This window comes from Botrytis fragariae, assembly GCF_013461495.1.
Source record: "Botrytis fragariae strain BVB16 chromosome Unknown tig00000050, whole genome shotgun sequence".
In the NCBI taxonomy this organism is placed as follows: Eukaryota; Fungi; Ascomycota; class Leotiomycetes; order Helotiales; family Sclerotiniaceae; genus Botrytis; species Botrytis fragariae.
The window spans coordinates 324394-338679 of record NW_023500992.1 but is presented as its reverse complement, the minus strand read 5'-3'; the positions used below and the strand labels follow the sequence as shown (position 1 = coordinate 338679).

Below are 14286 nucleotides of genomic sequence, written 5' to 3'. Positions count from 1 at the left end.
TCCGAGACACTTCGAAGACTAAAGTTGAATCCGACATCCCGATGATGGTAGGGGGTATTCAAGGTTATGCCAGACTAAAAGGCGTACTTGCATCGGTGCCCCCGCGCAAATCCAGTTTGTGGTTACCTAGGTACTGATGAAAGCCATATCTTTGATTGTCTTAGTATTATATCATGATCTGCTACTATAAAAGTTTTGTTGCGAGTCTTGGAAGATAAGTTTCAGCTGATGTGAATCAAAGTATTCGATTAAGTATTGATCAATCCCTGAGAAGCCTTCATCGAAAGTTCTTATCACCTCCAGTTGTCACAAATGGCAGATATCAAAGCCCCTCCAGCTCTCCCCTCAGATTTCTTGTCACTACCCGTCGAGCTCACAAGATTTGTGATCCTGTATATGGACTTACCCGCCATCAAGTCTACCCGTTTGACTTGCAAGTTTCTCTCCTTTCTCAGTACACCATACCTCATCCTTCCCAAATTCCATGGTTTCGCCCATCGTCCCGATTTCAATCGTCTTCTCCAACTATGCCGACATCCAACCTTCTCATCTTGTATTCAATCTATCGAACTCAATCTTGGCGACATCGATGAGTTTCATGCAAGGCATAATGCATATCTCTTTAACCCAGAACCTAATATATTCAATCCAGAAACTCGTGCTGAACTAGCTGAAGAAGCTTGGTTTCGATATGCTAGCCTGAAGTTCTTGAGAGAGGAACACAGCTCCCGAATATGTGATCCAGATATATTATCTGAAGTCTTCCGTTCACTGCCTAATTTATCAGCCCTGTCTGTTTCTATGGCTAATTTCCCCTTACCCGATGAACCGGCACTCTCTCTACTAGCATCAGTTTGGAGAGTTCCTTCGACGAGATTGCTCCACAGAGAATTGACCAAGGAGCGTTTTACCACTATTCTAATTTCACTACTCTGCAGTGTTAAGGCTCTGAAGCTCAGAAAATTGTCTCATGATTGCTTACCATTTGAGTTTTTCGCGCAGAACAAGGTTCTATTCGAGTCTATAACACCTATTTTTTACAATCTTACAGATTTACGCTTGGCTCTGGATTATAGCGATATACCTAATAACTTAAGTTTCCAAGAAGTGTTTGCGAACATCGCTACATGTTTAAACGCTGCTACGAATTTGGAGAGTTTCAATCTGTGCTTCCAGTCGAAGCGTAAGATTGATATTACACCACTGCTTGAGGATCTTTTGTCAAAATTTAAAGAATCGAATTATGCATTACCTCCCCTTCGAAGCCTACATATAGAAGGCGTGTCAAGTAGATTCCTTGCCATGGAAAGCTTTCTTATATCATTAGCGTCTACTCTCGAAGTGATAGAGTTTGGAGGAGATGGATGCCATGAGCCCAATCGATTTTCTAATGGAGGGGTACACTTACTGGATGGGAAGTTTCGAAAGTTGTTTGAGAATGTGGAGAGAGCTATTGGAGACTCATTGACGAGATTTGTTGTTAGGGGTGATTTAGTGGAGATCGAGGGTGGGAGTTCTTGGTTCCTCAATAGGGAAGTTGGATGGCACGGGGCTATGGATTGAGATAGGATTGAAGAGTCAATGAGAAAGTGTGAGATCAGCAACTGCTTTAGTACTCACGCGCTTCGCCGTTACGTACTCAACAGCCACCCCGGAAAACACCAGCCAGAGGGAATTACATAGTGTTTCACGCACTACCAATACTAAACCTGGCTCTCAGGCTATAATTCCCTGTGGTTTTGTTCATTTTCTACTACTTCCACTTCCAATACAGATGGGCATCTGAAGACTTTATTACGGCCAGCCAAATCAACCATGCTTATGATTCATATCTGACTTCTATCATCAAATATGTTATGGATATTATGTTCAATGTGCATAGATTGCACGCCTCGTTATGGCGGCTGATACGCAGGAAGGTAACACGTGAGTTAGGGGGAGAAGCGGGTGTCCAAGGAGGAAGTTTTCCATTGGATATATCACTGTTCTACGTTGCAATTGTGGACACAAGTTACATTATCAAGTCGTCGCTACAACCTTGGCTCGGAGTGTTGTCGTGCCAATGTGAGCATGGGAATGAGCAATTATAAGATATGTCGTTGTCGGTTTTGGCGTCACCTCTCCTTCAATGAACCGGTGATAGTTTGATCGAGGGTTCGAGATCAATTCAATAATTGAGGGCAACCAAAATGGAAACTGCTAGCTCGGGCACTATATCATACAGAAATATTTTTTTGAAGCTGATATTCTGGACTTGTTGATCTGTGTTCTGGAGGATGGGATTGTTATGTTACGTTCTTAGTCTGATTTGGCAAAGTCTAGAAGTTCTGTTCAGGAGATCGTATATAAAAGTGGGGGCTGGAAACCAAGGCTATATCTATATCTATAGATATGCTTCAATATACATACAGGCTTTAAGATGTATGCGCACGACTTTAATTCTAATTCGTATGGCCCCCACATCAGGAATGTCTGAATTCAAATCATACAAGTACATTCCATACGCAGAGAATGAGGGAGACAATGGTAGTGTAAGGAAAGCTTCAATTCCATCAATCGCTAAACGTCCAATTGGTACGAATTTACTCTAATCTTTCTGTGGCTAAGCCAAACGATTCAGAAGATAAAATGACAGATATCGAATACATCCTGGCAGAAACAGGGTCGTGGAGGGGGCCAGTGAGTTTCTATTACCTATGATACGGTCGACATATCTTTATTTTCTAATCTCCGTCTTGGATTGTTATATGGAATCGACGTAGAATTTCTGGTTGGTTATATTAACATGAGAGCTTTAGGCTTTATTCTGTTGATTGCGAGATGCTTTGCTCTTTGGGATCATGGCTGTTTAGCTATACAGACACGAAACTTCGATTCCCTTGTATGTAGCGATTGAGATGCAGGAGTAAGTATTTCAGCATATCGACTCTCTTCCCTCGATTTCCCGAGTCTATCGGTTTGCTTTGATCTTCAAGGTTTTCGTTCCTACATGTAACCTCCCATCCACCATCTATTTCCCTCCCTCCGCACTTTCACATTCCCACAAGATATTCTCACCTAAAATCGTAATGAAATAGATACCCCATCCATCCCATTCCATCCCCACACTCCCCCACCCCAAAATCCCCCCAGAAATAACAATCCAAACTCAAAACTCAATCACGCAACATCTAACCGAATGACGTGACAGACGATACTCCACCATTCCCCATCCTATCTATCTGCAATTTAAACCTCGCAGCACATCTCCCCCATCCCAATAATCCACATCTACATTCATAACCCCCTAACCCACCCCTACCCATCCCTCTAAATCCCCAAAAGCTTATTTAAACTTCATCTCACTCTCAACCTCAACCTCAATCTCTCAACTCCTCATCCACCTCCCATGCATACATGCCATCCACATCAAGCCATCCCAAACCCATCCCAAACCCATCCCAAACCACAGCATCGGAGTCGGAATTATCCATCGACTCTCCAGACACGGGGAATACTGAACACTGAAAATTGGCTCTAAGCTCTATCTACCTAGTACCTACCTTGATCCGAGGTGTCAGGTACCTAGTAGGTGTAATGTATGACATACATACATACAATACATACATCGTACGTGCATATTTATATATCTACATCTCAGAGACCAACAGTACATAGGTAGGTATGTTATATTATCTCAACATCATAAATATGAATCCTAACAACTTCCTCCTTCAAAATACAATAGTAAAGACACACCCTCCCCCAAAAACAATTTACTCATAACAATCAAACATCTTATTTAACATCTTAAATTTTATTTTCATATTCTAATCATTAAGCATCTTTTATTTTCATTTCCTATCCAATCCAATCCAATACAATCGACCATCTCACCAGTTCAAAAACGCCAGCCCAGTGCCGCTAAACGCTATCATATACCAACACCAATACGCCTTCGATTTCTAGAAATTTCCCAACCCTCAAATCCGACGCCATCCATGCATAGTTTTTTCGTTGATCTTTTCGTACACTCATTTTCCTTACCATTTTTCTTCTCCATTACCATTACCCCCTACTCATCCCGTACCGACTCCGAATCCGAATTATTCTCCGATGAGAAAGTCGAATCAACCTCAATTACCGTAATTGCAGAAACCATCTTGCTTTTACTATCTCTTCTCCTTACACCAATCCATTCATCTCTCTCTTCCTCAACCCCCTCATCCCTTCTCGTTCTCTTGACCATAAAACACTGAGCCGCTCCCACCACTGCCACAAGCGCACTTCCAAGCCAAGCGAGCGCTGTGAAATTTGTCTTGCTACCGAGTGCATACAGGTATCCCGCAACAGGTGGAGCTACAGTCCTACAAGCTGCACCTGCCGATGCTGCAAGGCCATTGACTTTTCCGAGAACGTTTGGAGAGGGCGTAGCTTCTTTGATGAGGATGAGAAGAACGGGGTATACTAGTATTGAAAGGAGATTGCGGACGAATAGAGTCGTGTAAAGACCAGCATAGAGATATGAAGCGGGAAGGTAGACGAGGATAGGTACCATAAGATACGCAATTGGATGTAGTACGCTGACTACAATGAAGAGCTTATAAGTGCCAAGAAATTCTGCAGCCCATGGAAATATGACCGCTTGAACAAATAATGCAATAATGCCATTTATGGACATGATTACACCAACTTGTTGGACAGATAAACCAAGACCTCCAGGCATCATAAATTCGCCAGTCATGATGGACATGCTTTCCCTTGGACCCTTTGTATCTTCGAGAAAAATGGGAAGTAAATGATCATATGTCATGGAATGATATGTGAATATTCCCAATGCGATAATCAAAGCCACCACATTTTTGTTGAAAATCTGGGGAGAGATAGATTTAGTGGGCGTATTTCGCCACTCACTATCATCACTGCCCTCGAAAGTCCCATAGGTTTCGGCGCGCAAGTCGACTGCGGGTGTTTTAATGGCATCAGCAGTGGCCATCAATGGGGTTTCTTCGGAATGGTATGTATCATCTGGTAGAGAAACCCGGGGTTGCATATCCGGATGTGTCTCTTGGAGGAGGAAGTACCCCGCTAGAATACTGACGAATAGTAGACCAGCACACATCAAATTTGGAAGCAAATATGGGAATGTGTTGAAAATACCATCCGGTGAGAAAATGTTTGGAAAGGTCGATGTAGGATCTGCGAATGTGCCACCGATCGCAGGACCGATAATAGTACCTATACTCCAAACAAATGGCATGACTGAGTATGCTCGAGCTGTCAAGAAGAAATTAGTTCAGGTTCTCTGTGTAATCGCCGTAATGTAATCAAACTTACGCTCGTGTTCTTTCTTGGTGACCATTTCACCAACCATGGTCTGAATGACGCCTATATTTCCATTCAAGAAGCCTCCAAGAGCTCTGCCGAGGAGCGCAACCCAAATGTTCGACGCAAATCCAACCATAATCATACTCAACATCGTTCCGCAACATCCTGCCAGCAATACTGGCTTTCGTCCGATTCTATCAGATAATCCTCCCCAGTACATGCCCGTCAAAGATTCTGCCAGCGCAAAGGCTGAGATGAGAAGGCCCGCATAGAAGGAAGCATCATCTTCGTTGCCGACTTTGAATTTCTTTACGAGTGCCCACGCGTAGGGGAAGATAGAGGTGAGGGCAATAGGTTCCGCGAGACGGACAATTGCTAAAACGATGTTAATAACGTATTTCGAATTGATCGTGTGCGTGGCGCAGTCATGGAATGTGGAAACAAAACTTACCAAGAAGAAAAAGTTGAGTGGTAGGAAATTTATCGGGATCCTGTCGAGAATTCCGAATTCCTCGGGGCATTGCTCGTGAGCCAGATATGACTTTTCTGGCTCTCGATGACGATAAAAGATTAGATCTTTATTAGTATAGAGAGAGAGAGAGAGAGAGAGAGAGAGATGTTCAATCTGAGAGTTGTAGAAACTTTCCTATCGACGTCCTGAAAGACGAATAGGAAAGAGAAAGAATATTGGAGGGGATATAGGAAGTACGACGCAATAGGTGAAGATGCTATCAGGATTTTAGGTAATGATAATATTGATTGAGTTTGCGGAAACGGAAGAGTAGATTTCTCAGAGACAGAATTAAATGTTTGAGAGCCAAGTGAAAATGGAGGGGGAAGGAAGTGTTCACTCTATATGTCGGACTACCCTTCTGTTTGCGCTCAAGCTTCCGCACTGAGCGTTTTAAGAACCACATGCAGATAAACAAATGTTCCCTACCTACTTGACCTGGTACCTTACCGCTGTGCATGCAGAGATAATAGATCTCGTTTATCCTTACCTTTTGAACTTCTGAGAGCGTATATATTGTATTGTTTTCCTTGGTTTTTGTGGTGGGGAGGGGGGCAGAAAAAGATTGTTCTTGTTGTCGTTGTTGCTACCAAACCTTTTCGGAGATTTATCCCGCGGCTCTGCAATATCCAATTTGGATTGGTGTTCCTATAGATCGATAAATACAATGAAAGATCTACTGGAGTAACAAATAGCTCGAAAGGTCGGCCGATACTTGCTGCCGCTAATGCATATGCATGATAAGGTGTAGCCGACTTGCTGGTGGAGATTGCTAGTGGATATCGCTAGTGTGGAGACACATGTAATATATTAGCTGAATTATATGGAGTAGTCGTATTATTTCATGCAGACAAGGATTTGAAGCATTTTAGACTCTCATCTAGACTTATTCGTCTCAATCATTGGATGGATCGAGGTGAACATTGGAACGCTAGAAGGAAGTATTGAAGAGGCTAATAAGTCAACCTGCACAGTAGTAGAGTAGACAAAGTAGACTATCAAAATGTCACGTACTCCGTTCGGCACTTTCAATTCTACCTACCCAGGTACAGCAAAGAAACAATGGAGTACAGCTTTGACCATGCTCTTGTGATGTGAAAGATATAATTCAATTGATGAGGGAATTAGTTCAAATAGACTACCTACCTATTTGCCTAGGTAGTGTTGTCAATCTTCCACCTGTGTCCTGCTTTGCCCGAACATAGCAGCACTGGAGAATGTGCTTCACGTAGTTCATGTATCAGGTATCATGTATGTAACCTAACGAAAGATATTCGGAACATGGGGAAGATTGAAAGTAATAAGCCGGCATCCAAGACCTAATCTCAACACCTACTACTCGCATGTACACTAAAGTTGTATACGAAAGCACAAGTGAACCATCGAATGAGAATGGTGCGATTAGCTATTTATTGAGACTTTAGGTACGGGATAATCTCATCTTCTCATCTTCTTATCTTCTTTACTACCCTACCATACTTCTAATATCAACATCTACCATCTAACATCTACTCGTATATTTCCAACATCTACCATCTAACATCTGCTCGTATATTTACTTCAAGAATGAATTCAAACTTCCTGACAAGTCAATCAATCAAACACAAGTCGTCATAACTACCTCACTCCAAAGCATGTTTTCATACGAGGCTTGAGAGTTGAGCTTGTTTTGAGTGAAGGTATGAAAATACTTTTTTTTTCTCCTTGTCCCACCGTTTCTTCCATGTCAAGGCGGGGAATGAGTTTACCGAGAACGGTGCACCCCTGTATAAAACTTATGGGGCGTATCTAAGACATCCGAAAACCGCTTTTGCAGGGACCAAAGTGTGCATTGATACGACGCACAGATCAACTGATGATACCTTCTCTTGATCTATTATTCAGACACACCTCAGACATGGCTAAAATCCTTTCTTCATGACTTACTTTTGCCTCTTTGGTCTTAGCATGGAATCTTCTAGATATTCCGACCCGAAACTCTACTCCTCTCATCCAATATCGGTTTTCTCACCGCGACTCCACTCAGCAACTTCTGAATTTCCGAGTCAAAATTCTCTTAAGTCATAAAATACTTCTATTGCGATTTCTTTGACTAACATTTTCTGATGATACTACGGCAATTCTTGCCCTGTGAAGTTGTACGAATTTCTACAATTGTTCAGTTCAGCTAGTGGCCAAAGCAATCCATGGTCAATAAAGTAGCTCTTGGTGAGCCGTGAGTTGTGATACCGGTGACAGGTGACACCGCACGAATGCATTCCTCACGATATTCCCATGGATGCTCTCATGCAAATGAAGAGATGAATGCTTCCGTACTGCATTTCCGTCCAAATTCTTCCAACAATGCTAATGCTTATCTACCAATCGACCAAATTGATTCGACGTTGACACACACGGAGTATATTCCACCTATGGGAATATCTTCCGATGATGTAGCCACTATATAACGAGAGAATCATGATACAGTATCTGGACAAGATTTTGATCTACTACTGACACCGGCGATGCTCGAGCTTACTATAGTTTTAATGCTTGGTAACCTCCTTTTTACTTACTTCGGAATATATAAACACTGGCATGCCGAAACACTTCTCTTGGAAAGTATTGATCGATAATCATGAAGAACTTGGGGAGGTGAACCGAGAGAATGACAGCTCATACTCGCATATTCTTAATACTTTGGATAGTCCATATGCTGTGCCCCAAGTAAGTGCTAACTTTATTTCTATCATATTTTCTTCCACATCTCTATGAGTTCTTGCGATCCTGTCACCTTTTCTCTATCTCCTCGCGCATTCCTCAATCAGCAATATCTGTTACCAGCTTATGTCAACGTTACTACTATTGTTGCACGTCGACCTTGGGTCTCGGAATGTCACTGGGTTTGGTCTCGTTCCATTGTCGGATATCCCGATATAGTGATGATGCCACTACATATCATTTGAACCGTTGGTTTTTTTGACATCACGAGAGTTTGGATCTTGACTGGGGTTTAAATCGAGATAATCCAAATGCAAGTATGGCTGCATAACATTCCACAGCTTGATGTATGGCCAAGGATCTCCTGCATCGTGGTTGGAAAGCTGGAGATACTCTGAAACCTCAAGCTCGAACGCCGTTTATTCCATCTCCAGAACTCGTTACCAAATTTTCAATTAATTGAAGATGTATGGACAGATTTAATGTTTTGCTTGCAATTCTAAAATCTTGATACCATTTGATGTTACTTAGACTGAGGTTTTATGCATTTATTCTCACCCTCGTATCTAACGTGTTCAAAGCGATATACAACTATAAAGATGGTAGTTCATCTTCTCGTATTTCTTTACCTAAGATGGCAATGCAAAAGTTTCATTGAATCACAAACTCACCCCACCCACAATATTGCATTTTTTCTCCGCGCTCTTAGATTTGTTTGCCGCCGGAAATGTCGAATTCGACACTTTTGCAAAATCTATTCTCCTCATCACGAGTCTACAGTTCCACTGCCTCATACCTCGCAGTGGGATTATGTGGGGTTATATGCACTGAAGATCTCCGTATTTTCTTAAATTTTTGCGGTGATACAGCTTAGGCGTGTTGCTGGTAATAATCGGCAAGGTCATTTGATGTGCCACGAAATAGAAAAAGGCAGATCTGCATTATGGGAGGCGAATTCACATTAATATAATCTGAAGAGGAAAAAATCGTGTTGGGAAATCATTGGGGACAGATTATTGATGAAAATTTGAATGTGATCGTATTGGATGAATGTGACCGACGTTCATCTAAAGATATCTATGACCAGACCAAATCTTCTCGCAGTGTTGCACTCTCAAAGCTATCATGCTCCCTATTTGTAATCATTAGTTACGGGATTGCTTGCAGTGGCGAAAGGGTGGGTTGGAAGGAATAGGAGATTTACCTGATACTTAGTGGACCTGAAAGTCTTGAAAGGGGTGAAACTTTTCTGCCCGTGTGGTTGATCTACAATTTCATCGGCTAATTCAATACTTCAACGGTTGAAGCAACAGTCCTCGAAGTTTTGGCCTCTTAGCGATCCTCAAACACCCCATCCTATCCTTCCTTCATCTTGATCTTCTGATCTTTCTGATTTTACTTGCTTTCCATCCAACTTGTCAATGAAAGTATCATTCAATACACATACCCGCCGTGAATACGCCTGCTTGTATTTCTTCTAAAACCGCAATAAATGCACAGAAATACCGACTCATCCCCACTATCCTTTCGTTGTATTCATACAAAGCGTGTTGACTATTCGCCTAGAGAGCTAGTAGGAAGTGATCAGCGAGAGAATGCAAGTTAACGCTTTTATATACACACTACTTGTCTTGAGAAATTCTACAAGGGCAATTTTCCCCATCTCTATATAGTTATTTAGCCACTCGTAATCAATTTACCCTGTACTGTCCTTTTCCCCCTTTCCATTCCATTCGGTTATTTTTCGCAAATGAGGTATGTAGCTATATTCATATCCCTTTTGGTCCGAAACCTCTGGGTAAGAAATGAGTGGACATGAGTAGAAGTCATCATTTCAGACCGAAACAAAACGAACCCAAAGAGAAATTTTCAAATCTAGAGAATAGAAGAATAGTATTCGGAATCGACTCTCAAATATCCCACCACCATTTTTGGTATTCTCGTGGTGGTGAGATCAAAATGTAAAATCTTATGTTGAGTTATCAATTATTATTCACATTGTATCTGTAATATTCCCTTTTCTTTTCTTTTGCACCTCTTCACACATTAAATTCAATCTCATTCAATCCCATTTCATCTCATTCTCAATTCCAATCCCAACACTCAGACATCCCAAAAATGAAATTTAGGCGATGTTTCATACATCCAAAAATCCATACATGTCCAAAACTACGTCACCGACGTCATTTTATTCATCTATCTACATCATCTATCGTCATCATCATCATCGACGTCATGAAGTTATGCGATATGCAACAAAAAAAATTTCTTTTTTTTTGATGACGTACATGTGATACATATATACACATATATTGTGAAGTGAGAAGATGCAATTGAATGTTTGTTCGTTTGTTTGCTGTGTTTGTTTGAGTGATGCATGCGATAATGAGAGGAATCAATCAATCATTAATTAAGTAGATGGGTAATTTTTAAATACTGGGGAAAGTGAAGTTGAATTGATTAATTAATAGTATAGTATGATGGATAGCAGAACGAATGAACTTCATTCTCTAATTCACTCACTCACTCGTGAGTAAACTTCATATTGAGTTTATTACAACTGGTATAAACAACATCGTATGTGTGGTTTTGTAATATATACGTGCCAACCATCAACCATTTGCCCACTCCCACACCCACACATAACCTATGTACAATTTTCTTCTCCCTCCCTTCCATTCCCATCTCCCCCTTTCACATCCACCCTCACCCTCACCCACCCTTATTCTAACCGCAAACCCCAACCAACAGCCAACAAGAAAGGATCCATCCTTCAATCTTCAATCCTCTTTCAACTCCAATCAACGCAATCATATCATAAGAAACCCCCATTAACCAATCAATGCTCAATGCTCAGTAAGTACTCAGTAAGTACTCAGTAAGTACTCAGTAAGTACCCAATAAGTACTCAAATTCCCCAAAGTTCCAATTCCCTCATTTTCATAGTAAGTTATCTCCAAACGCACCAAGCGCACCAATCAATCAATCCCGACCTGAACCTGAACCAACCAGCAAGTACCCATAGAATAATAATAATATAAACACCCAATTCCTAACCAAATAATAACCAATGAATATCATAACTCCATCGCTTATGCTCGCTAATTTTTTCGAAATTATGTGTGTGGGGGTGTTATTTTGTAAGGTTGATGGATGTTTCGCTTCATCTCGTTTTCATCTCGTCCCATGATTTTCCGTCATGAGGAATTATTATTCTGTTTTGTTCCGTCGTGTCATGTATGTTTGTGTTTTGTTGTATATCAGATACACAAATACACACACTTTATTATTTTTCGTTAATCAGTTTCCTTAATTTCCTCCTCTTTTTCTTCCCTCCCCTTAAAGCTTAACAGGAAACCTTTTCCTCACCCTCCCTCCAAATTTATAAATTATCATCGGCGCCGGAATTAACGCCAGTGCAATGAATCCCAAAACACTATTTCCCCACCCGTAACCTAATTTTGCATACATAGCCGGTCCTGCAAGTGGTAAAAATGCTCCGAATAACGACCGTGATACTGTTAATGCTGCGATTCCTGACGCAGCGAAGGATGGAAAGCTGTCGATGACGTATGTTTGAATTGGAATGAAAATACCCATCATACCGAAACCGAAGGGGATGAGGCCGATTATGGGAACGATCCACTGGGGATGTTAGACTCTTCAAAGAAGGGTGAAGGGGAGTGAGAAGGTAGGGAGGAGGAAGAGTACTTACATGAACGCCTGCCTGTATGCTCCAACCATACCAGAAAAAACTAATCGGTATAAAACAAGCAAAAAATATACAAGCCGGTAATCGCATTTCAGGCTCAAAGATCCCATTATTTGCTTTCGTCATGCGGACTACCGTGACGTCCGAGATACGAGCAACTACTACGAGACCAAGGAAGAAACCAAACCCTAGACCAATGTACTAGTTGACAGTTAGATTGGCAGTAAAAGGGAGGATGGAGAGTTTAGAGGTGAAAGAGATGAAGAGATATACTCACGGCTAATCCACCTAATTCTGGCGCCCAATGATATTTATCCGTAAAAACCGTCGTAATAGTAGTAAACAATAAATACAAAAGTCCATAAACAACCGCCATATACAAACTCAGAATAAACACAATAGGACTAAAAATTAACATTTTCAGGGGTCGAATCATGGCATTTGCTAGAACGGAAGCGTTTGAATGATGTGCTGAATTGCTTGGATCATATACGCTGCGGAGATCAGATCGATTGAGTTCTTTGGAGAGACGCGCTACTTTGCGCTTTATGAGGAGACGTGGGTTGGTTTCTACGTTGAGACATTCGATACCGATAGTTATGATGGTTCCGGCAATGAAAAGAATCCAAAATACCCAACGCCAGCCGATTCTTTGGGCTACAAAACCTGGAGATTGATTAGATGTACTGTACTACGATGGGTATAATGAATAGGGAAAATACCTCCAGCTATTGGACCAATAACAGGACCAAACAAAGGACCCAGACTGAAAAGTGAAGTCGCCAATCCTCTTCTATCCGCATGAAATAAATCCGCAATCATTCCAGCACCGATGGTTAAACAACCGGAACCACCCAATCCAGCCATAAATCGAAATCCTATCAATGTACTCAAGCTAGGTGCCAACGCACATCCAATCTGCCAAACACAAAATATTATATTACCACCCGTGAGAACATATCTTCGCCCATACATCTCAGACAAAGGCGCAAGTATTAATGGCCCAACGACATATCCCAAGACAAAGATACTCACGGTGAAAGAGCTCAATATCAAACTGGAATTATGGAACTCCTTGTCTGCAAATGTTACACCAGGCGCAAACATACTGGAAGCGAGCGGAGATATAAAAGTAATGCTAGCCAGTAAACCCGTCAGCATCCATTTCTTCGTTTCCGGAAAATTCAGAGGCATTTCGGGATCGGTCTGGCTTTCCCATCCTACAATACCGTTTGCGAGATTGGAGACTGGAATAGGTCGTGGTGGAAGTTTGGCGCGCGGAGTATGAGATCGATGGGCTATGCGGGCGAGTCTGGAACCGCTGGAGGATTTCGAGTTCGTGCTGGTTTTATCGTTCGAGTCGGAATTTGGATGTGCGCGATGGGAAGATGGACCGACTTTTATTGATTCGGTGGTTGTCTAAATGAGAAAGGAATGTTAGTAGGTATTTCGCAAATGCGCAATGCGAGTGGTTGTATCGAACCTTTTGCCTTTCGAGATCATCGATGTGGCCTTCGTCCATTGTTTTGACTGCTTCAAGATTCGAATCTCGGTCGGCGATCGAGGCATTTGCAGAACCATCATTTTTCGGCGAAGGGTTTCTCGAATTATCGGATTGGTATGCGGTTGATTCTGTTTTCGTTCCAATTTCATGTTCTTGTTCATGTTCTTGTTCATGTTCCTCCTCTGCCAATATTCCTTTCTCGAGATCCTGAGGCAAACTCATTATTGACCTCTAAAAAGGTAGCGCAGATGGGGTTTCCAAGTGTAAATCAATTGAAGAGCTTCTAGTAAAGACTCTGCGGGGGCTGGGGAATTATTATCATCGGCAATTATGCATTTAAGGGATGTATGTACAAAATATCGATGTATGGAAAACGTTGAAGATCGATCAGCGGTATAACGGTTTAAGACAAAAAAGGTGGGAGGGATATGGGGAAATCTGATGATCGGTGAAGACTCCGTCCAATCCAGAGGGTAGAAAATAAAAACTTGAAAAGGGAATAATGGAAAATATGGGCGAGAATCCGATGCAATGTGCAAACAAGACTGAACT

At 41.7% G+C, this 14286-nt stretch overlaps 3 protein-coding genes across 3 annotated transcripts; 1 reads left to right on the top strand and 2 right to left on the bottom strand.

Annotated features, from left to right (window-relative positions):
* Window positions 1–312: 312 nt before the first annotated feature.
* Window positions 313–1563, top strand: Bfra_004120 (uncharacterized protein; the record flags this gene model as incomplete). The annotated part of the gene is made up of 1 exon (XM_037334525.1): window positions 313–1563. One exon carries the CDS (start codon window positions 313–315, stop codon window positions 1561–1563), a length of 1251 nt encoding a protein of 416 aa, XP_037193059.1.
* A 2491-nt stretch (window positions 1564–4054) lies between these two features.
* Window positions 4055–5828, bottom strand: Bfra_004119 (putative major facilitator superfamily transporter protein; the record flags this gene model as incomplete). Its single annotated transcript, XM_037334524.1, has 3 exons — window positions 4055–5256; window positions 5317–5682; window positions 5759–5828. The coding sequence occupies 3 exons, from the start codon at window positions 5826–5828 to the stop codon at window positions 4055–4057; spliced, it is 1638 nt and encodes a 545-aa protein (XP_037193058.1).
* Window positions 5829–11857: 6029 nt separating this feature from the next.
* Bfra_004118 (putative mfs multidrug transporter protein) lies at window positions 11858–13956 on the bottom strand (the record flags this gene model as incomplete). Its single annotated transcript, XM_037334523.1, has 5 exons — window positions 11858–12163; window positions 12234–12431; window positions 12508–12896; window positions 12953–13649; window positions 13714–13956. The coding sequence occupies 5 exons, from the start codon at window positions 13954–13956 to the stop codon at window positions 11858–11860; spliced, it is 1833 nt and encodes a 610-aa protein (XP_037193057.1).
* Between the last annotated feature and the right edge of the window lie 330 nt (window positions 13957–14286).